Raw genomic sequence first — 26,044 nt, forward strand, 5'->3', positions numbered from 1 at the left:
GGTATGTAGCTCTCTCAGCTCTGTCCGTTCCCTTGTTTCTGCTGGCATGGCTCATTTCTCTGTGTTGGTCTGAATTTGAAACTACGGAGAGTTTACATAGGAAATTATTAGTAAGTGTGCTAGGCGCTCTAATTTTTTTAAAAGAGTTTATTTATTTTTAGAGGGAAAGGGAGGGAGATTGAGAGGGAGAGAAACACTGATGCAAGAAACATTAAGCAGTTGCATCTCATACGTGCCCTACAAGGGCCTGAACTCTCAACCCAAGCCTGTGCCGACTGGGATTGAACTGGTGACCTTTTGCTCTGCGTGATGAAGCCCAACCAACCGAGTCACATCGGTCAGGGCCAGGCTCTATAATTTTTTACACCACGTCACTTTCTCCTCATCCTTCCTTCTACCAGTGCCTCTTCCTATTTAATCGTAACAATCAACTGGTAATCAGTTGTTATTCTAATAACAGGAAATTGAGGTTATTGTGTACTGATGGGGATTCCAGCAGAAGGAATAGCAGAAACAGCAATGGCCATGCAAAGACATTGATTTGCTTGGAGGATAAGATATATAAAGAACAATGGGAAATAAAGTAGGAATCATTAAATTATGGCCTTATCTTTCAGGCCTTTTTCTAGGATTAGGAATTTGAACTTTATTCTTTATATGCAGTGTTGAAAGAAATTGAGTAGGAAAATAATGTGATGATAGTTGCACTTCATAAAGTGGAGATGTGCTACATTTTTACAGAATTGAAGTAATGTTTTTTATAGCACTTAACTTCAGTTTGGATAACTCATCATCCCATTTGAACCTGAGAGTTGAGGATACCTGTGTAGAGTGGGATCCTACTGGAGGAAAAGGTCAAGAAACTAAAATGAAAGGAAAAGAGAACAAGGGCAGGTAAGCTAGTCCCTTAAGTCTGTTATCTGGACAGATGCTTTGTACACTGATCTTATTTGGCGATAACGTAATGAAATTCTTATTCTGTATATCAGTATGATTTGTGATATGTTAGTAACCCAGAAGAGAAGCTTGTAATATTGATAGTCAACTCTTGAATTTGTCGCTAACATTTTCATTACTTTTTCTTAGTGTCTTTTCTGATTCTCTTCTCACACATTTTTATTTTAGTGGTCCATTTCTTTAAAGTTGTATCTCCAGCAACTGGAAGTGCTTAGAGAGAAGTTCCTAGTACAGTTCCTGAGTTTTAGATCCTTAGTCTTAACTGAACGTCCGCCTTGAGTGGCAGCCTTTAGCCTTGCCCCCATCCCAAGGCTTGGGAGCTTGCAGTAGTTGTTACATTTATTTAAATAGTCTCAAAGCATGGAGCCTCTTTCTCTTTTTAACAGTGGAAAATTTTCCTCAAATTGAAATAAGGGAATATCACTGTGAGTTACAACAGTGAATAAAAAAAGTAATTTTCTTATCGGGCTTTTGATCTAATTTGATTGTAAGCTGTTAAATTTAAGTTGTGAAGCACTCTTAACAGTTGCCTGTTTTTATCTGACAGTACCCATGTTACTTCACTGAGGAAACACACAAGGTGATGATCTGTGTCTGTCTAGTTCTAGGACGTAGCACAGCTAGCTTGGCTGAATAACTACTTGTTTTTCTTTAACCAATAAGCAGAAGCCATTGCAGCAGCCTTCAAAAACTAAAATACTGCTCTGTGTAGACTGTATCAGTGGCTTATGTTTTCATTTTATAGCATTAAAGTGTCCTGCATATTTGGATTATATTGTATATGATTGCAAAACCTTAAGCTCTGCTTTAAGTTGTACTTGAATTACTTTTTTTCATCTGACTTTTTTCGGCATTTACTTATACCTGGAATCTTTCTTGTTCTGTATTCAGTTTATCTAACTTTATAGCTTCACTTTTATTTGCATTTGATGCAGGGTTGTTTGAGGTGTTCAGTGTTTTACAATAATCACACAGTTTTGAAAGCATCAGGATAAAAAGTAAAGGTTATTAGTGAAATTATTAGGACGGTGACCAAAAGAGGAGTCAACTCAAATAACACAGTTTATAATGTGCTGATCCACGTAGCTTTATCAGAAATCAGAATGTATTCTCTTTTCAAAATTATCTTTCTTTTTTCTAGTTTATTTGCCCACTGGCAAAAGTGATTTCATAGGTAGTATATTATAAATTATAAAATGCTGCCGGATTTAATAAAGTTTCATTTGGTCACCTGGAGTGTTTTAGATTGCTTATATTTAGCATTTCATATTGTATCTCTCTCTCCTTTCCCTCCTTTAAGGCTATTTTCTATGTAGGCTACTTCTGAAATATCATATGCATTTATTCTTTCCATAAATATTTGTTCACTGTAGGATATCAGCTGGCTGTTGCGGGGCTTATAGAGACAAACACTTCCTGCCTTCCAGAAATGTTCTCTGGCTTAGGTAGATGAGAGACCTCTCTACGTACAAGTAACAGTAATACAGGTAGAGAGAATGTGTAGTGGTAAATGTGAATACAGGAACTTAAAGGAAGAAGTCCTGAGTTGCCAAGTGTTGAAGTGGTCATTTAAGACACTGAGCCAAACTGAAAGTAACAATGAAGCCTTTTGTTCACTGACTTTGATAGTATGAGCAAGAGGCCACAAAGGAAAGGGTGCTAGCTCTTCCAGTGTTCCATTTTCACAACAGGATGAGGTAAGGGTCAGGTAAATCAGAGCCGATTACAGATGGTAGATACCATTTCACTGCTGAGAAAGCTCCAAACAAAAGGCTCATCCTGTTGTTTGTGGACCTGAGGCTGAGAACATGGAAGGACAGGAAAGGTTAGAAGTAGAAAAGTATTGAGACTGAGGAGAGAGGTGTCTTCATATATCATCCCCCGTCCCTGTCCCTTCGTGGAGGTCCCTGCAGAGGCAGTGCAAAGGGTGTTTCATCTGAGGGGACCTCTAATAGAGGTGCCTAAGCCAGGAATGCAAATATGCATATGAGTCTGGGGTAAGGGCAGGGGATTGCAACCCCTTCCAGAAACTACTGAGCTGGCTGCACACAAGTGTGGTGTGGGGAAGGGAGCCCCTGCCCCCAGGCCAGCCAGTAAAAGCCTTTATAATTACCTGTGGTTGGGCCTGAAAGAATACACACAGGATTCTGGTCCAGAGCTAGACTCACCAGAGAGTTATTTTTTTAGATTTGTAGGATCTGGGAGACCTTCACGAATGCAAAGGATTTGGGTTCATTCTCAAGGAAAAGGAAGAATGTGTGTGGCATTGGACTTGCAGTTAGAGAGGCAGCAACAAGGGGAAAGGTGTGTGTGAAAGCAGAGTTTAAGGAACTCTTCAGCTGCTCCATTTAACTGCATAGTGCTCTCTAGGTGTGAAAAAAACTAGAAAAGCAGGTTGGAACCAAATCAAGGAGAACCTGAAGTGCCCAGCTGAGTTATTTGTAGGCTGTAAGGAAGGAGTTGAAGATTTTAAAGTAGGAAAATCAGAGTTGAGTTTATTTGGTAACAGTGAACAAAATGAATTGGGTAGCAAAGAGATCATTTGGGAGCTGGCAAAACAATTCAGAGTAGAGGTAACAAAGAATCTTAATTCAGAAAGTTCAGTGGCCAACATGCCTTTAAAGAGATTGAGGGGGCATGTTTGATGGAAGACAATAATAGCTGTACTTCATGAAAAGATGTGCGTCAGGTCAGGGGTCTGGAGTGCTGCGGTGGCAGAGTTCTTACTTTTCTCTGAAATTTAAACTGCCGTTCTCAGTAGTTACGTTTGTTTTTCTTTTCTTCATGCCTTCCTTTTATTTCTTTACTACTGGTAAGTTGTAAAATTTTTGTTTTTTAAATGCAGTGATTCAATGTAATTGTCATGCTGACTTTTAAACATCTTTGGGATTTGATTTATTTTGACATTTTGAGTTTGTGAAAGGCCTAATACTGTCCAATTGACCATATGATATAATTTTATATAAGGGGAGATCAGGTCGGATCTTGTCTGTCATAGTAGGAGATACGCCTTTTTAATACTTGACATTATCCAATGCATAGATTTGGGGAATTCCTGTTTCTCTTTTTAAAAAGAAAGATCCAGAACAAGAATACATACTGCTTACAAAAAAAGGTTATTTAGTTTTGATTGTAGTAAACATATTTTTGCTTTTGCTTCTATTTAAATTTAACTGCAAGAAATGTAAGCTGTAACACATTATCTTTCTTGAGTTCTTTTCCCCTTTGTATCTCATCTGGGCATTGTTTCTTATTTCAGCTGTGTGTTCTTTGTGTGAGCCTTGCTCAGTCTGCATGATGTAAGTGTTTTCAGCTTGCTTTGTGTTGATGACTTCTTACATAGGAGTGTTTATCATTGACAGCTCTGTGTAATAATTCAGATAAAATTAAATAGTGCTATCTATGCAACATAATTAAAAATCTTTTCAAAGCCTTCTTTCATGATTTGCAGTTTTAGTTTGTGAAACATTTACAACATAGGATGTTTGTTTTTCCTTTTGCCCCTTTTCTGTAGAAGTGGAACACCATCCCCCAAACGGACATCTGTCGGCTCCAGGCCTCCAGCAGTGCGAGGCAGCAGAGACCGTTTTACTGGGGAGTCATACACAGTGCTGGGTAGGACTGAAGTCATGGTTCTTCATTAATCCATGGCCAAGTCACCACGGTCATACTGGTGGGCTTTCTGCTCGCTGGGAGATGGGTGACTGCGTGTGTATTGAATGAATCTTTGCAGAGATTCTCCCTCTTGGAGCCTAATTGCTTTGGCAGGTTTTCACATTGTCTTATTATTGATATTATTGAAAACTTAATTCATTTTTACACAGTACTCTACATATATGTATAACTCCTGAGGATATAGTGAGGAGGAAAAGTTCTGAAGCTTTTTATACTCATAAAAATTAATGTATAAGTAAAGTTATAGCAGATACTCTGTCTATGTATTGGCATCCTGAATCAGACTTTTTGTGCCACTTTTTTGGGATGAGAGATAGGTACTATGTGACTCATAGGAAAAAGTAAGAGTGAAATTTACATCCCGATCTTTTGCAGGAGACACTACTATTGAAAGTGGACAACATTATTGGGAGGTCAAGGCCCAGAAGGACTGTAAATCCTACAGCGTGGGAGTAGCTTACAAGACTCTGGGGAAATTTGACCAGTTAGGAAAGACAAACACTAGTTGGTGTATTCATGTGAACAACTGGCTACAAAACACATTTGTAGCAAAGCATAATAATAAAGTCAAAGCCTTGGATGTTCCTGTTCCTGAGAGAATAGGTGTATTCTGTGATTTTGATGGAGGTAAGTTTACTGATTTTCTCATAATTCATTTCATCATAGTTGCTTGTATTTCAGTACTTCACTGGTAGTCGTCTGTAGAGAATTTCCATTAATATTGTGGTAAGTGTGTTTTGACCTATTAGGATTCGATCACAAGCGTAATTTCAGCCCCCAAATTGACTAGAAGGGTGTCTGATCTCTCCCTGAAGCCCTACCAAAGCACTCATCTATACTACCCGAAATGAGTCAGGAAGAAAGATCTTGCCAATATTAATCTTAAAGCTAAATTCTCTTTTGTCCGTTTTAATTCCTTCTTACCTTGTTTTATTACCTGTACAGAGTGGTAGAGTCAGGTTTTTCTAGTTTGGGCAGACCTTAGAAATTAACCTAATCCGTCTACCGCTGAGTATAAAATCCCTTTACGTTATCTCTGCAGGTAGTTGCGAGTCCTGTGCTTGATGGACTTTTTTTATGTGAAACTTACTGTCTTAGAAGGCAGCCTCTTCATCATTGTTAGATAGTACGTGGTTAGAAGGTTTTTCTTAGATTGACTCACTTTGTCTCCTAATAACTTCTGAGACTCTTTCTTTGAAATTTTGTCATCATAAGAAGTACAAAATTATGTTCCCCAATTCACATTTCCAAGATAATTTGTATTTATTTAAAAAGTATGAACACTGCTTCTCTTGCCCTGTTTTTCTCAGATTACACATTCTCTGTACCATTAGCTATTTCTCTTATTTAATTTTCCCAGATTCCTATAACAGCCTATGGTTTTTGTCTCTCACAGTACGACGCACAACTTCTGACCATTATAGGATAGTGATTTGGCAGCACAGTTTCTAGGACTATGACTTTAAAAATGTTTCCAATTACAGCTTCCATTCAATATGATTTTCATCAGTTTCAGGTGCATGGTGTAGTGGCCACATAGTTACATATCCTACACAGTGTTCCGACATTTCAATACCCAGCTCACCCTGTGCATTGCTATTACAATATAATTGACTATATTTCTTGTGCTTCACTTTATATTCCTATGACTATTATGTAAATTTTTGAGTTCTGTCAAATTGCCTTTTTCCTCTTAGATTACGCAGCTTGGGGCATTTGTTTATAATTCAAATGAAGAATATTATATTTGTCCATAAGTTTCACCTTAATAGATTGGCCAAGCTTTCCCTCCTGTTGAAATCATCTAAAAATTAGCTTGATATTTATCTTTTGCAAAATTTCTTGAAGGCTTTTGAATTAGGTAGTTGTAAGTATCTTCTTTACTGTCTTTTAAATATTTATAAAGATTTTGAAGATGACATACTGTTGTAATAAGGAGTAAAAGTAATTCCCTAGATGTTTCTCTCCAAGTTGACACTTTAAGCTATTAAAACCTCATTTTACTATTCATGAGTTATCAATCTAGTTTCTTAAAGGAAAAAATTCATATTGGCTTGATTTATTTTTAGTGATGATAACATCAGTTTTGCTGCATTCTTTTTACTTATTGGCTTGGAATCAGATAAACAAATTTTCTCAGGATAAATAGTAAAGTTATTGGCACACATTCCCACTGCCCCCCTTTTGCAACTACCAAGGTAGCATTAGCTTATTATCTTCTGTCTCTTTTCCAGTACTTTGTATCTCCTCAAAGGTAGTAGTGGGAAGTGTAATTGTTAGCCTAGTAGGGGTGTCCAGCCTTTTGGTATCTCTGGACCACACTAGGAGAATAGTTGTCTTGGGCCACACATTAATAGTAGAGACATATAATCACGAAAAAATTTCATAATGTTTTAAGTAAACTTACGATTGTGTTGGGCTGCATTGCTGGCCACCCTGAGCTGCGTGCGGCCTAAGGACCACAGGTAGGACACCCCCGGTAGAGCTGAGGGTACAAGAGGGAGTTGTAATGTAGGATGGGATCAGCTTTTGAGAGCCTTGAAAAATAATACCAGGATGGCCTTTTTTAGTAGCTGAGGGAGGGGGGCCTCTACACATTTTAGAAAACTGTAGTCATATAATGAAATTTAGATTCAGAAATGCTAGAGAGTAAATGGCTAAATGTGGAAGAGATTGCAAACATAGATTTGGTAAACCTTCTCTGGAGGCAGTCTTTAAGCAGTGTAGGCAGGACCATGCCTATTTTGTTAACGAGTGTATCCTTATTGCCTAAAAAGCACTTTGTGTACATAATAAGCTCTTAATAAGTGTTTGTTGAGTGAGTAGTAGTAACAAGGGCCTAAGCAGTGGGGAATCAAGAATGGATTTGATGGTATAAAAGTAGAATTCATAGGACTTGATAACTAAATATGGATTGGAGGGAGAGGAGGAGAAGAGTTGAAGATGGCTCTGAGGTTCCAGCCAGCGTGATCAAGAGGATGATAGTGTCATCAACAGAGTAGGAAACAGAGAGACCCGGGGGAAATGCGGTGCCCACAAGACAATCACATGGCATGTCTGGCAAATACCTAGAAATTCAGTATTAGAACTCAGAAGAGAATTAGAACTGAAGCTAGTTACTAAAGACAGCATCACCGAGTGGCTACTGAAGATTGNCAAGAATGGATTTGATGGTATAAAAGTAGAATTCATAGGACTTGATAACTAAATATGGATTGGAGGGAGAGGAGGAGAAGAGTTGAAGATGGCTCTGAGGTTCCAGCCAGCGTGATCAAGAGGATGATAGTGTCATCAACAGAGTAGGAAACAGAGAGACCCGGGGAAATGCGGTGCCCACAAGACAATCACATGGCATGTCTGGCAAATACCTAGAGATTCAGTATTAGAACTCAGAAGAGAATTAGAACTGAAGCTAGTTACTAGAGACAGCATCACCGAGTGGCTACTGAAGATTGCACTATGAACTGTTGCCATTTTGCTGTTTACTAACTTTGTGACTCTATTACGTTGCTTCATATTTTGCAGTAAAATAACCAGTGTTTTCATAGTAGAATAAATGTTAGTTTCATTTTTTCTGTGGTGGTAGCTGGTTTATCAAGGGAGCTTTATAGAAAGAAAAGAGGGCCTGGACAAGCATCTACATTTAGAATAAGGAGAAAAAGAGAAGATATCTTCCAGGTTAGGACACAAACCAAGAGAACAGTCATGGGAGAAGAATCTGAAGAAGTGATAACAGTTGTAAGGGGGCCATCAGGTTGGAGGGTGAGGTCGTCATAAAGACAGTCATTTTATTTGCATGATCATGTTGGAAGACTGTGAGAGGATTTTAAAAATGAACAAAAATGAAGTAGTAATAACTGCTGTGGTTTCAGAGACAGAATTGGGTGTGTTTTCAAGTAGTTAAAAGACAAGTTTAATAGAGTAAACTTTAAATGGAATTGGAGTCAAGACTGGGCTATAGTACAAATGAGGAACAAATGGCCTCGATTCTTACTGGGAAACCATTTGTTAAATAAAGGAATAGTTTATGGTTGAATAAATAGGACATAGTCCAGATTAGGGAATCACTCTGGAGATCTTGGAAACCAGGGAAAGAAAAGTATATTTAGGCTTTTTCTTAAGCATGTTTTCTACTGATTTTCAAGTAAGAATTACTAAATACAGTCATTATAGTTTTAACAATAAAAAATTTATGTCAAAATGTGCATTTAGTTATTACTTTTTGCATGATTATATGTTAGCTTTAATTAGATGTTATAATATTTTGTATAATAAATCAGGCTTTTTCCCCCCTTCCTTTAGGTCAACTTTCTTTCTATGATGCAAACTCAAAACAGTTGTTGTATTCCTTTAAGACAAAATTTGCTCAGCCAGTGTTACCGGGTTTCATGGTTAGTACTCAATTTATTATTTTATTTGGTTTGGCAACTTTAAGGATAACAACCTATGCTGTATGTTGGGAAAGCAGAATACCTTTTCTTCATACTCCTCACCTTTTCACCAATGCACCTTTCTTAAATCTGTGATTGCGACTGTATATTTTTGGTATTTTTGTTGAAGTAAATGATAATGCATGAAAATATGATAATCACAAGCATGCAGTTAGATGACTCTCCATAGGGTTGCACTGATTTTTGTAACCAGCATCCAGATCAAGTAGTGGAACATCACCAGGACCTTATAAGCCCCTTGCCCATTTTCAGCCCCTACTGGCCCTCTTCCACCAAGGTTACTATCTTGAATTTTAATACCACAAACTCATTTTGCCTCCTTTTCAATTTTGTATGAATGGAATTACTCAGTATCTTCTGGCTCCCCATTACATTTGTGAGATTTATCCGTGCTATGCCATGTGGTGGTCATTTACTCATTGTCATAGATTTTTTCCATTATATGACTATGTCATAATTTATCCATTGTAATTTAGTTGGATACTTTGGTTGTTTCCCTTTGGGGACATTTATAAATAGTACTGCTATGAATTTTTTGGTTCATGTCTTTTGGTAGTGTGTATGTTTTTTATTGGGTATAAAACTAAGATTGGGGTTGCTAGATCATATATGTGCAGTCAGCTGTAGTAGAGCTTTCCAGAGTTGCTGGTTACATTCATTTACCTCGAGCAGTTTGCATATACAGCCCTTAGATGTATTACACTGTGGTTTTCATTCACACTTTCTTGGTAGCTAGTGCTATCCAACACCTTTTTATATGTTTATTGACTGTTTGAGTATACTCATTTGTGAAATGGTTGTTCAAGACTTACCTGTATTTCCATTGGATTTTCTATTTTTGTTGATTGTTCTTTATATAGTCTGAGTCCTTTGCCAGATTTATGTGCTGCAAATGTCTTCTTCTCTCTGGCTTTCCTTTTCCCTCTCTTCTTGGTATCTTTTGATGAACAAAAGTTGTTAATTTTAGTGTTGGTTAATTTATCCATTTATGGTCAACACTTTTTGTTTTCTATTTAAGGAATCTTTACTCACCCCAAGATTATAAAATATTCTCATGTTCCCTTCCAAAAGCTTTTCCTTATACATTTAGATATAGACTGCATTTACAGTGAAGGTACAATGTAGAATTGATGTATTTGGTAGGAAGTTGGGGTAACAATACAATCTTTAACTCCATATGGATCTCCTCTTATCCCAGAACCATTGATAAGATCCTTTTCCATTGCAGTGCAATGTCATCTTTGTAAAATAGTGGACGACTGTGTGTAGTAGGCTAAATGTGTAGGTGTCTGTACACACAGATGTCATTTCAGGACCACACAATTTCAAGTTGATTTATAGAAGAAGCTATGATTCTCCATACAAAATGAAATTTGTTTTTAATTAATTTTTTTAATTAAGCAAATGTTACTGCTTCTCCCAACTACTTTATCTTTTGCATTTCTCTATCAGGTTAGGCTATTGTGAGGAATTCTGCAATCCAGTTAAGATCCTCATTACTCTGGCTGGAGCATTCTTTAATCTGGGGGCTACCTCCACAAGTTAGGATGGTGTATGTCCATTGCAGACTTGGAATGTTTGGTGTGTGTGTTCTTTCGTCATCACCCCGCCTTTCACTGACTGTGAGGAGAAAGTGTTCAGAGCATATGGCGGTTAAAATACAGTGCTTTTCAGTCTCATGATTGATTATTATTAATTCTAGATGCCCTAAAATCTTAAAATAAGTTTAAAACAATGCCAATAACCAAGACTTCTAGTGTTTCATTAAAAAGTAACAATGATTACAGACAGCAGAATGGTGATTACCAGAGGAAATGGGAGGTGGGGAGAGGTGGAGGAGGACAAAGAGGGGGGTAAACGGTGGTAGAAAGAGACGTGACTTTGGGTGGTGACCACACGACGTGGTGTGCAGAGGATGTGTTATAGTTGTGCACTTGAAACCTGTATGGTTTTATTAACTAATGTCACCCCCAATAAATTCAATTACAAAGATAAAAGTGATTAGTAAATAAAGTTATTGCTCATAGAAAAAAATTTGGGGATAAGGAATGGTGATTACTATTATTATTACCTTACTTTGCCAAAAACCTCTGCTATATTATATGTTTATGGCTGTTTTTCCATATTGGCCAATGTGGAACTCAAAGCTGTTTACTTGCTTATTTTTTAACTGTATGGAACTTAAAGTTTTTCCCCCCTGAGTCTTAGATATGCTTTTACAAATGAGTAGGTTTCATGCTTAATTTGAGTTTATATCAGGTAGATATGTAGTGGGTTTATTCATTGCTTTATCATTCTAAATAATGAAACTAATTACATTAGTAAATGTCATAAAATACTTTAGGAAATGTATTTTAAAACTGGTTAAAAATTTATTTATTGAAGATCATTCTTTTATTAAAACTAAGTAAAGTGATTGTTTAATTTTTTAGTGTACATGATTAATTTTCTACTGTACAGTTTACAATTGTGTACAGCCCTATGGGATTGGAAAAATGCATACAATTGTATAACCACCACCATCATCAAGACATAGAACATTTCCATTACTTTAGAAAATTCCTTCACACTCCTTTGTAGTGGACATCTCCTGTCACACCTAGCTCTGGCAGTCACCACCAGTTTTCAGTCCCTGTAGTTTTGCTTTTTCCAAAATATCATAGAAAAGGAATGTATGGTACAGTATGCAGATTTTTATTCTGTAGCCATACACATTTGAAATTCATCCATGTTGTTCTGTTTGTCAGTAGCTCTGTCTTTTTTATTGCTGAGTTCCATATATGTATACTTTCATCTTTTCGCCAGTTAAAGGACATTTAGGTTCCTCCCAGTTTTTGGCAATTCTGAATAAAGGCACTATAAACACTCTCTGCTCTTTGTTCACAAGCAAAGCAGTTTTTTTTAAATAAACGTGTTTTAAAGATTTTTATTTATTTATCTTTAGAGGGGAAGGGAAGGAGAGAGGAAGAGAAACATCAATGTATGGTTGCTTCTCATGCATCCCCTGCTGGGAACTGGCCCCTGCTGGGAACTGGCCTGCAACCCGGGCATGTGTCCTGACTGGGAATCGAACCGCGATCTTCTGATTCGCAGGCCCGCGCTCAATCCACTGAGCTACACCAGCCAGAGCAGCAGTTTTATCTTTCAAAAACTCATTCTCATTTCTGATAATTAATAGACTGTGGCAAGTGTACCTGTAATTGCTATTTGCATTTTTCTCAGAAGTCCTTTCTACAAAATTATTAAACAGTTCTTATGTTAGGTTCTCATGCTAAGGAAGAAACCAGCGGTTTTACTCTGTTAAGAGAGAGGTGTTAGATTCCCAGAGTCTCAGGCCATGCCTCGTCAAATCTAAAGCAGGAACTGGGATCAGGAAGTTGGCTCTTGGTGCACTTCTTTTGGTTATGAAAGTTAGCATCATTAATAATAACCAGTATCTTTTGCCTGGATTAATCTAGTTCAGTCTCCAAATTTTTGCAGCCATTTAGCTCCCTGTCTTGGGTGCAGCTCCAGTGGGCTCTATGGCTCTACACAGAGACTCTTGAATTTGCCCCCCCCCCCAGTTCAAATATGAAGGTTATGAGTTTGGAACTTGTTGAGGTTCATGTATGGGGCATTTTGCCTTTCAAGTGGAAATTTAAGCCACATTTAGATTCTTACTCGATTTGAAATCTGACTGAAGCTTTGCCTTTTGTCTTCTCCTAGGTTTGGTGTGGTGGGCTTTCTCTGAGCACTGGGATGCAGGTTCCGAGTGCGGTGAGAACACTTCAGAAAAGTGAAAATGGAATGACTGGTTCATCTAGCAGCCTAAACATTGTGACTCAGTAATGCCTCCTGAGAATATGTTTGACACCCCCACTCCCCTTCTGACTGGGTGGCCTAATCATAGAAACTCAAGAGTGATGGAAATGAGATTGGCTACGTTCTGCTTTAAGGCCTGGAATCTGTTAGCATTAAGCATCTAATATGAAATATTCACAGGAACCTACTGTACCCTATCAGAGAAGCAAGCAGAAATGGAACAAGAAACTGCTATTTTGAAGAGCAAATGGGGGAAAGGCAGTGTTTAAATAGTTACATAGAAACTCATTTTTATGTTTCTTGGCTAACTTTGGCCCTTCTAATGTTTAGTTACCTATAGTACCCTTGGGGCCCGAAGAAAAAAGTGTTTAGATCTTTCCTTCTTTCTTCTTTACTTTCTTTTTTCTCTTATTACCTCCTATTATTTACTTCTTACACTGAAGCTTTAAAAAAATACAAAGTCCTCTGAGATTTTCTAAAAATTGAAATAATTAGTTGGGAGTTCTAGACAGGTTTTCTTACACTGGTTTGTTTTTCCCCTTTTATAAATAGGTTTAGTTTTGTTAAATTATCCTCTTTTTTATTGACTAGATTATGTCATTTTCTTTTTTTGAAATGTCATGATATTTTTTCTTGTGGTTATAACTCAAAATCAGAGTGGATAGGAAGAGTTTCTAGACATAGTTACAGTCACCCAAATTTCAGTTTATTCCCTGCAGTAACAGTGGCAAAGGGATGTTCTTTATATGTTGCCCTGTTTAGTTAGATTACTTTTCATTTCATCCTTTTGGATAATGGGTAAGATTTGTAAAAGCTTTATGTTTTCTGATTTTGTTGTCTAGTTTAAAGCCACCTTTACTAGTTATCTTTCGTAAAATTCCCACTTGAATGTTATTAATAATTGATAATACTTGTTCTGATTTTTAACATTTCTAATAGGAATAAAAGTTTATTAAAGTTATATAGAAGGTAGAAAAACACACACACTACTCAAGTTTTACCTGAGAAAGATAGGCTATAAAGGGGGTGCCTAAAAATGGTTTTTACTGAAGTCATTTGTATATGCTTTTGGTAAATATGGAATGGTTTAAACAAGGGGTTAAAAAAAACCTGCGTATCTCTGACTTATTTGGCATGAAGTTTTTCAGTTGTAACTACTTACAGGTTATTTCCTCTCAATCCTTTTGCTACATCCATTTGCTTTCTTTTTTTAATTTTTATTTTTATTTAATTCTTGTTCAAGTACAGTTTTCTGTCTTATATTCCCAGCCCTGCCCCCCCCCCAGTGCTCCCCACCTCCCTCCCATTTCCGCCCCCCACCTTAGTTATTGTCCATGTGTCCTTTATACTTGTTCATGTATAAGGGGTGTAATTTTTTCAAAAACAACATAGAATGATCTTTCCCAAAGTTAGAGAAAATGTGTTAACAAGTAAAACCCATGGTTATTGAGAACATATCTCTTTTTAAAAGCTGGTTAAAATTTGTAACACAAGTCCTTTGAGCCAAACTGAAAGTTGTGATTATAGTAGTATTTAGAGATTCCTTGAGTGTTTTAGAGGTCTGAATTTGTATATTTCTTAATTTTTGAAACTTCTACTTTCTCATTTTCATTCTCACTTTAAGTGTGTTATACTATGACCACCCAAGAAGTGACCAGTGCTTCTTCCATTGGAGTCACTGTCTACAGTGACTATGGGGTAGACAGTCACTGTAGACAGTCACTGTCTACTGCCTGTGGGGTAGGAATAGCTCATTCTTTCTTAAAGTTTGCTGCGTACTGATAGGATGCTTTGCTCCTTTTAAAACAAATCTCAGTGACAATTTGTACTTGAACTGGTATTACTTTTTTAGAGTATCTGCTGACATTTAGTGTTTATAATTACAAAGACTATTAAGAGAGTTTAGAGAACGAATATGTTAATAGCTATTCTTTTGAGTCTCCAAACAAATATAATTTTGGTGTTTGTTCCTTCTGGAGATTTTGATAGAAATTTTTGGGTGTTCTTTTCCCTATAGCAGGTTTATCCAGGACCTAAGGAAACAGGAAGTTATCCCTCTTCCATAAGAGTCAAACCTGAAAGCAGTAATTTAGTGGTGGAGCTGCTTTATGTAAACTGTTATACATGTATATTTTAGCAAAAATGACACAGAAAAAGCCAGAAATTCTTGTATAAAACTTTTTACTATTGTATATTTGTGGCTTCTCTTCAATTCAGTGCCTTTTTCCTCTAAGCGTGCTCTACTTACTCCATGCCCCATCCAGTGTCAACTGGTGTTTAGGCCAGAGCCCATTAGATTACGCTGGCGAAGGCCTTCTACTGCAGGGGCAGGGAAAGGAGATACAATCAAGGGCTGGAGGAGTGCATACGATTCTTTTCTGTGCTCATGCTATCATTTGAAACCCTTCATATAAAATTTTCTAATATTTATTTGGAAAATTCACTTGAAGCAATACTATTATTACTTCAAAATAAGCATCTGAGGTTTACTTGTTACTGCGCTTCTTAAAGTTCTCTAAAAGTAAAGAGCAAAATGTGTGGGGTTTTAGTTTAGTTGTGTTAAGTTAAAGTGGAGCAAGTTTGCCACCTTCATTTTCAAACTAGAAAATAATCAACTATAGTGCCTAATTAATCTCAAATTAAGGTAACTGTTTCAACTTGACCATGCATATAATATTGTCATTGACATTTAAGTTAAAAAATATTGAGCTCTTTTGCTCAATTTAATACATCGTGTAAAGTTTGTATACCCTTTCAGACATTTTTTGTTGGTGTGTTTACTTTGACAGGTCACACATGACTGCTTTCTGTAAAAGAAATGCATGAGAGGTTGACAGTAATGGATGTATCACAGGTCTAAGAAATTATGTTTCATAAAAACATGCTTTCAGTATTGCATTTTCTCTTTTACCAGTTGAATCCCAAACCAGTTTTAGTAAACTGGATAAAGAAATAAAGGAATTGCCTTAAGCACTTTAGAAAAATAAGTTTTTTACAGTTCATGTTGATTATTTGAGCTGACCATGTAACATACGTCTTTAATTTTTGGTAAATATGTATATATCAAGTACCTAATAATTGCACATAAAAATGTAATATACAGTGATTGTTTGACTGTTCCAAGTGTAGGTAAACAAATGGAAAGTGTTAGAGTCATGCCTGTCTGTACATGGGTCTAATTGGCGGCATGTGTACCAACCATTCTACAGACGGTGAATTGCTGCTGCGCAGCTAGACTGGCCTGCTTTGTTCTACCACTAGTTTTTCCCAGGTTGTTATCTAAAGAGCCATGTTGGCTTAGTTTTAGTCACTCATTTATTAAGCTAAAGCATGAACAGTATCATGTATAATTTGAATTTTGTGACTTGATCCTTGCTGGTATAAATAATAAAAGTAAGTAATTTGTCATGAAATCTTTAATTAGGCTAAGATCCTTTATTTCATGACTTACCTAGAGTGATTAGTTTTTTCTATACTTTTCCACAAAATTATAGTTATTTATATTTTTAAGTTGTTTCTTTTAGAAGCAGGTTAAAAATTGGAAAAGGATATTATGGAAAGTGATTATTTCAAAGAGTATTAATTTTAAAGAGGGAAATGTAATCTTTTTACTATAAAATCTGTGATTCCAGGCTGAAAAAACCAGGGACTATATTTTTAAGTCATCATAATTCTTTTTCAGAAAGCCTGCATATGTTCAATCAATGTTCATTCTTTGGCTAATACATACCACAAATATTTTAAGTGTTTGTAATATGGCAGTCAAACTTTGTATCAGATTTCCAAAATTAATGAAGTTTGATTTACTCTGCATAGAGTTTTATTGCTTTTGAGTGGTGTTACAAAGTTTGCATTTTAATGTTTTGCTAAGTCAGAAATTTTAAAAAGTAAATTTGTTATTGTTTGTAAAAAATTCAAATTTTAATAAGCATATTTCATGTAATATGGTTCAGTTTTATATATCATCACAAAAACGGATCTTGAAAGTTTCTTCCTTGATTTTATTTCTACACCGTATATATTCGTTTAGGGAAGTGTATGGTCAGCACAAATTTATTCAACATCCAAGTGACCACAGAGTTATTTGTTATCTTTACCCAGAATGTACATTGTACAAGGCCAGTGCCAGAGCATTGTAAGAGATTCGGATTGTTTCCTTAATCATCACAGAAAGCTTACCTCATTTCAGTGTAATTGTAGTTTTGTGTGTATCTTACAGTATTCATATTATGCCAGTATTTGTTACCTATGATAGCTTTGTCACTTGGAATATGTGATTAATGCAAATACTTTAGGCCCTTTGAGTAATTTGGAGTTAAATGGGTTATGTTTAGTATATTTGTTTTTGTTGAAAATATATTGTTGGACATGCCATTATAAAGGTTAGTATTGGCTTATAAATACCAGACATTGTCATAGTACTTTCTCCTCAGATTACCCAATTATTAAATTAAAACAGTATTTGTTATTTCTGGGTCAATATAAGGCAGTGACTTTTGAATTATAACCATTTGAGCTATGTTAGTTAAACTGATATATTTTCTTAATGGCACCCATTCATTATAAGTTAGTCCTATGAAATGGACATATAGAAGATTTCACAGTATGTAGGGCGGAAGGTAGGTGAATGTGTTCAGTTTGGCTGGAACTTAAGTTTGGACCAATTTTTTAAAAAAGTGAAAATGTAAGTGATTGGTAAAAAGCATTTCTATTAGTACTGGAACTTTTTGGAGAGCCTAAGTGCTATGAGAGTGCATTTTTTAAAATATTTCCCATATGGAAGGTACCAAAGCATCGAGTCTCATTTACATTTTAAGGGAGACTCTTTAAAATCAAATTTATAACCAATTCATACTATCAGATATATAATAGCTAAAGTTTTAGAGTAGTTTATATTGAAAACCACTAGTCTTTAAATTTCTGGACATAATATAAAATGTTGGCTTCATTTTTTAAAAGCATTTAAAATTAATTACCTTCACTCTACCACACACTAGGTCTGTGGCCTCTACATAAATCATTTCTCCCCCTTGGGCAGCCTACCTCACGGGGCTGTTGTGAGGAACAACATGAAATGGAGTGTGTGAAGTCGCTTCAACAAGTAAAAGGCTGTGTACACGTGAGGTGGTGTTTTCAGTTAATAACGGACTTACATGTTTGGATGCTTCTAGATGCCATTTGCTTTAGTTTTTAAAACTAAAAGCCTGCGCTTAAAGTGGCATCACCAGGACTTCAAATGTGATTAAAGAAAAAAAAATGAAACCCTTATTAAAATGCCTTTTAACATTCCTTAGTTTGTGCATGATGTGACCTTTTTGTATTTGCTCATCAGGACTGTCACTCGACTTTCTAGAACGATAAAACTTCTCCCACAGTAATAGTGTGTCACTGTAGAGTAGTAACGTAAAGCATAATAAATGACTTAAGCTATGTTTCCATCCAGGCATTTGCGCTTTTAATTTATGACTCCTCAGTGCCACGTGCAAAAACTGAATTTGGCTTAAGTAATTCTTTCCAAACAACCAAATATTTAAAATTTGTTGTCTTTGGCTAAAAGATAGACACTGTATGTGCCCATTTAATGTTTGACTTTTGTTGCATTGTCATTTTTTCTAAATATGGAATATTTTCAAAAGCTTGCAAACCTGGTTATCATTTAGTATCTCTCCTAGCAAATTTCTTCTGCTTTTAATTGGATTTATTAAGTGGTTTACAGTTTATCTTTATATATTATTTGGTATTGTTATCCACTGGACACAAATTTACTATGCAGTTCTGATAATAAAAATTCTTAATTCCTCAGGTTAAAACTTTAAGTTATGGATGAAAATATGAACTATTTATAACATACTCAGTGCTGCAAACTAGTGTTTTAATATGCGTATTGCCTCATTTTTCTTGGAAACAAGACAAAGCCTTTTAAATGGTTTTTAACTTTAAAATAGTGTATTCAAAGTGCAGTAACTTCTGTGTTGAAGTGATTGTATGCTCTATGTAGAATGACCAAGTTAAATTCTTACAAAACACCTGGAATATGTCATCTAAAAAATTAAACGTCCTTTTCTGCTTCATTTTGCTTCACTGCTTGCATCTTATCAGTTCTCATTAAAAACATACAATGTTTTGAAAATGACAAGATAAAAAAAAGTTGTAGTTCCTTTTTCCCAAAAGGAGCACTAGTTCGGAGCAGTACCATCCCAGAGTTTCACACAATGATGGAAAGTTCTGTATGACACTTTAGAGCTTGTTGCAACTTGCATTGCATTTTGCTAGATTAGCTAAGAGTAAGAAGTAGAACCTAAGCCTGCTTAAAATTTGTATCCTAACCTGAAATCAGTTTAGGAGAAAAAAGAAAAACAATTGGTGATTAGATGAAGCTGGCACTTCATTTCACCAAGAGAAGAATGAAGGGAAGCTCAGTAGTGTTGAGTCTTAGGGAGAGGAGTGTGAGCAAGATTGAGAACCCAGTAGCCTCTTACAGATGATTATTTTCCCCGTTAATTTCCATGACAATTTTCAAACATACAGAAAAGTAGAGGCTATTAATAATGAATACCTTGTGCTCATCGCCTAGATTTATTAGTTGTTAAAATTTTGCCGTATTTGTTATCCTTTAAAGTATCTGAAAATAGTACTATCAGTGCTGTGAGTACTGCAGTGGGCATCAATGATGATTTTCTCATGTAAGCACAGCCACAGTTCATTCTTTGTAAAGTTAACAGCAATCCTAATAACATCTCGTGGCTCAGTGCATATTGAAATTCCAGTTGTCTCCAAAATGACTTTTTAGGGTTGCTTTCTTCAATCAACATCCAGACAAGGTTCACTCATTGCATTTGGTTGTCTCTTAAGTCTGATTTGATAGTAGTTCCCTACCCCGTTTTTAAATGCCATTGATAAAATGGCATTTGTCTTGTGGGGTGTCCCACATTCTTAATGTAGCGGATCGCTTCTCTTATACTTGACATTCAATCTCGAGTTTTTATTAACTGAAGATTGAAGTTGAGGCAAGAATCCCTCACAGGTGATGCTGTGTTTTCTGTTGCATCACGTCAGTGCATACTCAATGTCCCGCTGACCCAGACTGGACGAGACCCATCAGTGGGGTGGAGCCAGCTCAGCCCAGCTGTGACAAAGTCCCCCATCAACATTTTGCCTTAGTTCTAGCATCTGTTGATGAGTGTTGTCCTTTGTATTATTCCACCGGAGTAACATGATTGTTCTTTATTACATGGAATGTAATATTCATTCTTTATTACATGGAATTCTCATGACCATTTCTGTTACACTGAAATGTAATTCATACAAGAAAGGCAAGATAAATACTTTTTCCCTTTATCGGGTTTGAGGATATTGAGTTTTGCTGCCCTGGAAACTTACAGTCATGACTAATGTTTCCATTTGAAGACATCATGAGGTCAAAATTTCTGGTATGTTTGATGTGCTTCAATCAATAGCAGTTCCTTCCTTGGATGCTTGGATTTTCCCATTTTGGGTCCTTAAAGTTAGCACCTGCGTCCCGCACGGATGCTCCAGTTAATGCATGAAAACGTCCCTCTCTCTTCTGGGAGTTAACCTAGTTTTTTGATTAACCTACCAACTAAGAATATAGAAGTAGTTATAAGTAATAAGGGGGCTTCTACAGAGTGAGTCCTCATATTCTATATGCACACACATTTTCTGGAAGGAAAAACAAGAAACTGGTATGAATCATAATCCTGGGAAATAAGAAGACTAAGCATTTTATACTTTTCCAAAGATCAAAGTTTAGAAGACAAATACCATGAGGGTAAAACTAAGTTTTTACATAAACTCAACGGAGTAATTTTTGTAGAAATAAAGTTGCAGCGATTTGTTTCATGCTTTATGTCAAAACTTACTGATATCTGATCCTTTGGATTACACTGTTAAAAGTTAAAGAACATTGCACATGTCCATTTCCTCTCCGCCAGAGCGAAGGTAAACGCAGCTGCTGTTCCCCACTCTGTACCCATCTCACCTGCCGGTACCCAAACCGAATTCAGGGAGATACTCACAATCCCTTCTGCGTAACACACGCACTGAAAAATTACTGGTTATCTGAAAGTCACATTTAACTGGCATCCTATGCTTTATCTGGCAAAAACAGCTCTCATTCTGTGCCTCTCCAATTTTTGGTCACTTGCTAAAATCAGGTCACCTCAGTGCCCTGCTGTCGTTAGCAAGAGAGAGAAAGGCTTTAACTAAATGGTTAGATCTCAAAAACTGGGAAATTGCCCGGGCTCAGTAAACTCCCGGGAGGGATGGAGAGGGGTCGAGGTAGCGGGGCGGGAGAAAGTGGCAGGAACTGCGGAAAAGCTGAGACCGGGGTCAGGACGGTGGGAACTTTTCTTACACCAACGCGGGACCAGTCGTCGCGACTCTGCACTTGACGGCCCCTTTTGCAGCGGTTGCTGTGAGTGCCGTAAAGCAGACTTGCCGCAGCTGTTGGGAGAGGTAAGGTTTGGGAGGCTCAGCTCCCTCGCTGGGGTGGGCGGATACCTTTAGGCAGGTATTCCCCGTAGCTCGAGTGCCCTCACTGGGCATCCCCCCAGCATTCTGGTCATCTCCCCATCACGGCCGTCGAGGCTGGCCACCGGGTGAGTGCGCTCAGGGCAGAAGGCTGCAGCAAGCGAAATCCTCATCTTGGGACGTGTGCAGTTTTGGAGGGCGATCGAGACCCTTGTAGGACCCAGTTGGGGTAGTGGTGTTTGAGCGGGGCCGTGAGAACCACCTCGGGTTTTGCGAGAGCATCTGGGGAGCAGGTGGGGGACAGCACTGCAGGTTGTGAGACCAGTGTGTCCAAAGACACAGGAGCGTGAGTGGAGCTGTCAGGTTTGGCAGCACTGCGTTTTAGAGTAATGACTGAGGGATGGGTGCGGGAAGGGCAAGGCCAAGGTCTCGGCTGAGAAGGACCTGGGTGCCCTGGGAAGGAGCGTGGAATTCTTCCACGGGCACTGAGGAGCTACCAGCTTTACAGAGGGAGTGTAATTGCATTGCCCGTGCCTTTTCCCTTGCGATACTTTCCCCGTGGGTTCAACGTGTAGTTTATTTGGAGGAATTTTTTTTAACTGATGCATTTCCCTTTGAGTGCTTTATAACGAGGTGGATACTGCTAGCCATGCTAAAGTTTCATACGGCTTTGACGTCACCCTTTAGTTTGCAGTATCAGCCGGGGCATGTCGGGAAAAACCGGATGTGTGTGCAGGTGACTATTAGAAGCTTCGGGTTGGGGTCCGGAGAACTGAGTTTAGATTCATCGCTGTCACCAGGTTCTCAAGTGACTTGAGGCAAGTAACTTCTCTCACCCCCTCAGTTTTCTCAGGTGTATAGAGGGAACCTAGATGATACCAGATTCTTTCTACCTTCGAAGATTGCAGGTTTCCAAAGAATGGGCATCAGCCTGTAACATACCAGAGTGAGTGATGGAGCAGAGAGATAGGAATTGAGAAAAGAGGGAAGCCCAGTGGGAAAAGCTGGGATGAGCTACACTGCGAGGGTGGATAGGATTTGAATCATCAGGAGCCAGCTCTGCTGTGTGGATAAAGATAGAGAAGTCCGGACCAGGCATTCATATGTTAATCTGTTCGTGGAGGTAGGTTTTGAGAGAACAGTGGATTTGGGAAGGATGGCATCAGATGTTGAAGGGACCCCAAGTGAAAGTACAGGATGTTCTGAAAAGGAAGAAAAAAGGAATGAGAGAAATGTCAACAATACACAGGACTTGATTTCTTGGATCTAGGTGATTGCTATTTTGAACCAGGTTTTCTAAAAAATGAATTTAAATGCTGTTGACAAAAATGGGCATTCTGTTAGAATTCCAGATCACAGTAGTGTTTGGGGAGTAAGGTAATTCAAATTGCAGCCACGGTATTGCCAATAACTAGTCCCTTGGACTCTCATTTAATTCCAGGTCCTGTTCTCTGTAAAGTGGTGTTGGCCTAGGTGGTCCTTCTTCTGTAAAACATTAGTGTGTGAGGATGGAGGGAGTTAGAGGATGGAGAATAAAATTGGTACTTTTGAACATGTTAAATCTAAGGTGTAGGAAATTAAGTTGGAAATATAGGCAGATGGGTTTTTCTGTTCATAGACTGGAACTTAAATAACAAGGTTTCCCTCAGAGGTTGTAGTTAAAACCTTGAAATTTAATTTACTCTGAGGGCTGGATTGTAGAGAGAATATAATAACATGTGCCCAATAGATAGGGGGCTGGTGAAATGACTGAAGGAAACATGCGGGTCTCAGAGCTAAGAGCAAGGACTCCTTTTAAGAAAGGATTGGGGTCAACACGGTTATTAAAATAATTTAACAGCATTTACAGCAAAAAAATCACCTACTTCTGAAAATTTGGCTGAAAGTAAACTCAAATAGGTATAATCTCTGGTGTCTTTCTAATTGTCTACTCAATAGTAATAATATTTACATATTTCTCTATTCAACAAATATTGATTTGACTCAGGCAATACTGGGTCATAAGGATGTAGGAAACAAGACAGATGTTACCTCTAGCTTTACATGAAGGTCTCAGCGTGCAGACTAGTGATTTTCATGTGTTAATGTACATATGAATCACCTGAAGATCTTGTTAAACTGTAGATTCTGAGTCAGCGGGTCTGTAGTAGGGCCTGGAAATTCTGTATTTTTGGCAAGCTCCAACATGATGCAATGTTTCTGGTCTGAGGATGATACTTTTAAGTAGCAAATGTGGCAGTTATTAAGCCACTGTTATTACCTATCACATGTTCATATTAATGATTTTTTTGTTTGTGGAAATAATATATGCTTATTATTAAAATATTGGGAGAGTATAGAAAAGCATACGGAACGATATAAAGATCAAGCCAATTCTGCCGACCTAGAGACACCGTGGTGGACATTCATCCAGATATTACATATGTACATGTATTCACACTTGTATATGTTCTGCCAAGTATTGATACCCTTTGAGCCCTGTGTCTCAGTCTGTTAGCTTTATAGCTTTACTAAAATCAGTACCCAGATGGTCTCAATGAAGCAATGGATTCCTGAGGGCAAGGCTTGACTTAATTAAAAATAACTTGGTTTAAGTCATTCTGTTACTCCGAAGCAGGCTGTAGGAAATGAGCATTTGTTAATTGAGCCACAGACTAAGAAAAGAATTTTTAAACATCTAGTAGGCCTTGTATGGCTTAGAACAGCTGAAAATGTTGGGTTTTTTGTTGTTTTAACCCTGCATATATTGTCAGAAGCATTTTTTCCTTATACTTTTTAATTTGCCACTTCATCTCTCTAAACATGCCTTTGCCTAATGCTACTGTCTTTCTTCTCTGTTTTATTTTGCCGTATTTGGATATTTGAATCTCAGTTCTGACTGATTTATACCACCCATGTGTCCCTCTCATTTCCCAATGTCCCACAATAGGTCAGTAGCCTGGAGGGGGCCAGTTTAGCACACACCATCTTATGAACCTAAGTTGGGTATCAGAGCTGGTCATTTCTTGTCTGAAGGCTTCTGACATCAGGAGAGGTGAACCAGAAGGCAGGAATGGGGAGAAGTGGAATAAAAATGTCAGGTCGTTAGACATTCTTTCAAACAGATCCCTACCCAGATGGTTCTCAAAAGAGGAAGGTGGTGGGTAGGCTGTCAGGATAAGACAGGTGGCAAAGTCTTTCATGCCACCGCCTTTAAAGAACCGGTGATGATGCGAAAGGGCACGTGGGAGGTGGGAAGGACATGAGATGCTGCTCTTGGCTGTAGAAAAGCCTGAGAACCAGCTTGTGCTTCCCATCCTTGTACACTTTCCTTCACATTTGTGTGTGCATCTCGTCTGCCGCCAGTAAGATGGGAATGAAAGGAGAGGATACAAGTGCTTATTTGTAGTTCTGGAAATACAGAATTAAACATTGGAACAGAAAGAATATTGAAACATATAACTTAAAAAAAAACCTTTGCGCAGACAAAAGAAGTCTTGATTGCACAGACTGATAGGGCACACAGTGAGGAAAACTAATACACAGGCATCCGCATCAGTACATACTAGTTTTTTAAAAATTGAATTTCAAAGATAAGGAGTGTGTTCTTTGCTCATCCCATTAAAACAACTTACCTATAAGGGAGTGCTGGGGGAAGGATCAGGTATTGTCAATGGAATATTTAGCATTAGAGGAAAGTGGTATGAACCTTATAAGGGGAAAGAAAATGTGACCTCAAAACCAAACTCAGTTGACAGCCATTTTTTGAACAGTGCTAGAACTCAAGGTAAATAGTACCCCTAAGTTTTTTTTTTGATAAACCGGGAGAAGATGAATATCAGCCATCTAGGAAATGGACAAGGATGACACAGCCAAAGGAGGTCCAGGAACACAGTTCAGAATAAGGCCAAGGTAACGGAGATTTGTAGTGAAGAATATAATAGAACTATAACAAGGTAGAAATAACTAGTGAAAACTGAGAGGGAAGGCAGGAGGTAGTATAAATTTGTTGTTTTCTCTTATTTTTAGCTGGAGAACAGAAGACAGAGTTTAGACATTTTTAGTATATTTAAAGGAATAAAGATATTGGAGAACTAAATACAGGGTCTGGCACAAAGAACACTCCCCCCTTTTAAATGATAAAATCATAAGTATGCAATTCTGTAACATACAATATCATACTCAAGTACACCATATGACATTTTAGGTGAAATGTTCCCATTAAAACTAAGTTATTATACCCATATTATTACCCTCCCAACCACACTCAAGGGGGTGTTAACTTCTGCCACACCCTGTATGTTTGACCAGAATCAAAGAGTAGAGGGGAAGTAAGAAGAAATAAAACTATATTAAGTTTCTTAAAGAAATAACCAGATGGGACTAAACATGAAGGACCAAAATTTTTTATCAAAGCCTTTGTGCTTGGAAAAACTGAAAACATACCTGGGATATTTGTAAAAACTGATCACATCCTAGATCACAGAGAATGAAGAGCTATCATACGGATGTTCCTTGACCAAAAACTTTCTCAATTTCTTCTGCCTGTGCAAGTGGGTCTTGGTTCAGGCAGCAGCAGCAGCAGCAGCATTACCTAGGAACTTGTCAGAAATGCAAATTCAGGGCCCTCCCGCAGCAGACTTACTGAGTCAGACATTCTGGGACAAAAGACCCCTAGTCTCTGCTGGTTG

General features: G+C 37.6%; 2 protein-coding genes across 10 annotated transcripts in view; both read left to right on the forward strand.

Moving 5' to 3' along the window:
* FSD1L (fibronectin type III and SPRY domain containing 1 like) overlaps positions 1 to 13,985 on the forward strand; it is a 54,664-nt gene extending 40,679 nt beyond the window's left edge. For 2 of the 5 annotated variants that reach the window (XM_037036087.1, XM_037036091.1), the window contains 6 exons: positions 765 to 894; positions 1,505 to 1,537; positions 4,472 to 4,572; positions 5,008 to 5,259; positions 8,935 to 9,023; positions 12,789 to 13,985. In XM_037036087.1, the coding sequence (XP_036891982.1) occupies positions 765 to 894; positions 1,505 to 1,537; positions 4,472 to 4,572; positions 5,008 to 5,259; positions 8,935 to 9,023; positions 12,789 to 12,911 (728 nt within the window). In that variant the 3' untranslated portion in view covers positions 12,912 to 13,985. The remainder of the gene's footprint in view (positions 1 to 764; positions 895 to 1,504; positions 1,538 to 4,471; positions 4,573 to 5,007; positions 5,260 to 8,934; positions 9,024 to 12,788) is intronic. The other 3 variants (XM_037036088.1, XM_037036089.1, XM_037036090.1) reach the window with 3 other exon arrangements.
* Positions 13,986 to 21,318: 7,333 nt separating this feature from the next.
* Positions 21,319 to 26,044, forward strand: part of FKTN (fukutin) — a 42,993-nt gene continuing 38,267 nt past the window's right edge. For 3 of the 5 annotated variants that reach the window (XM_037036093.1, XM_037036096.1, XM_037036097.1), the window contains exon 1: positions 21,366 to 21,502. The gene's annotated coding sequence lies outside the window, so the exon portion shown is untranslated. The other 2 variants (XM_037036094.1, XM_037036095.1) reach the window with 2 other exon arrangements.

The sequence above is a fragment of the Sturnira hondurensis genome, unplaced genomic scaffold, assembly GCF_014824575.4.
Source record: "Sturnira hondurensis isolate 20B ecotype Veracruz unplaced genomic scaffold, ASM1482457v3 Scaffold0022566, whole genome shotgun sequence".
Taxonomy (NCBI): Eukaryota; Metazoa; Chordata; class Mammalia; order Chiroptera; family Phyllostomidae; genus Sturnira; species Sturnira hondurensis.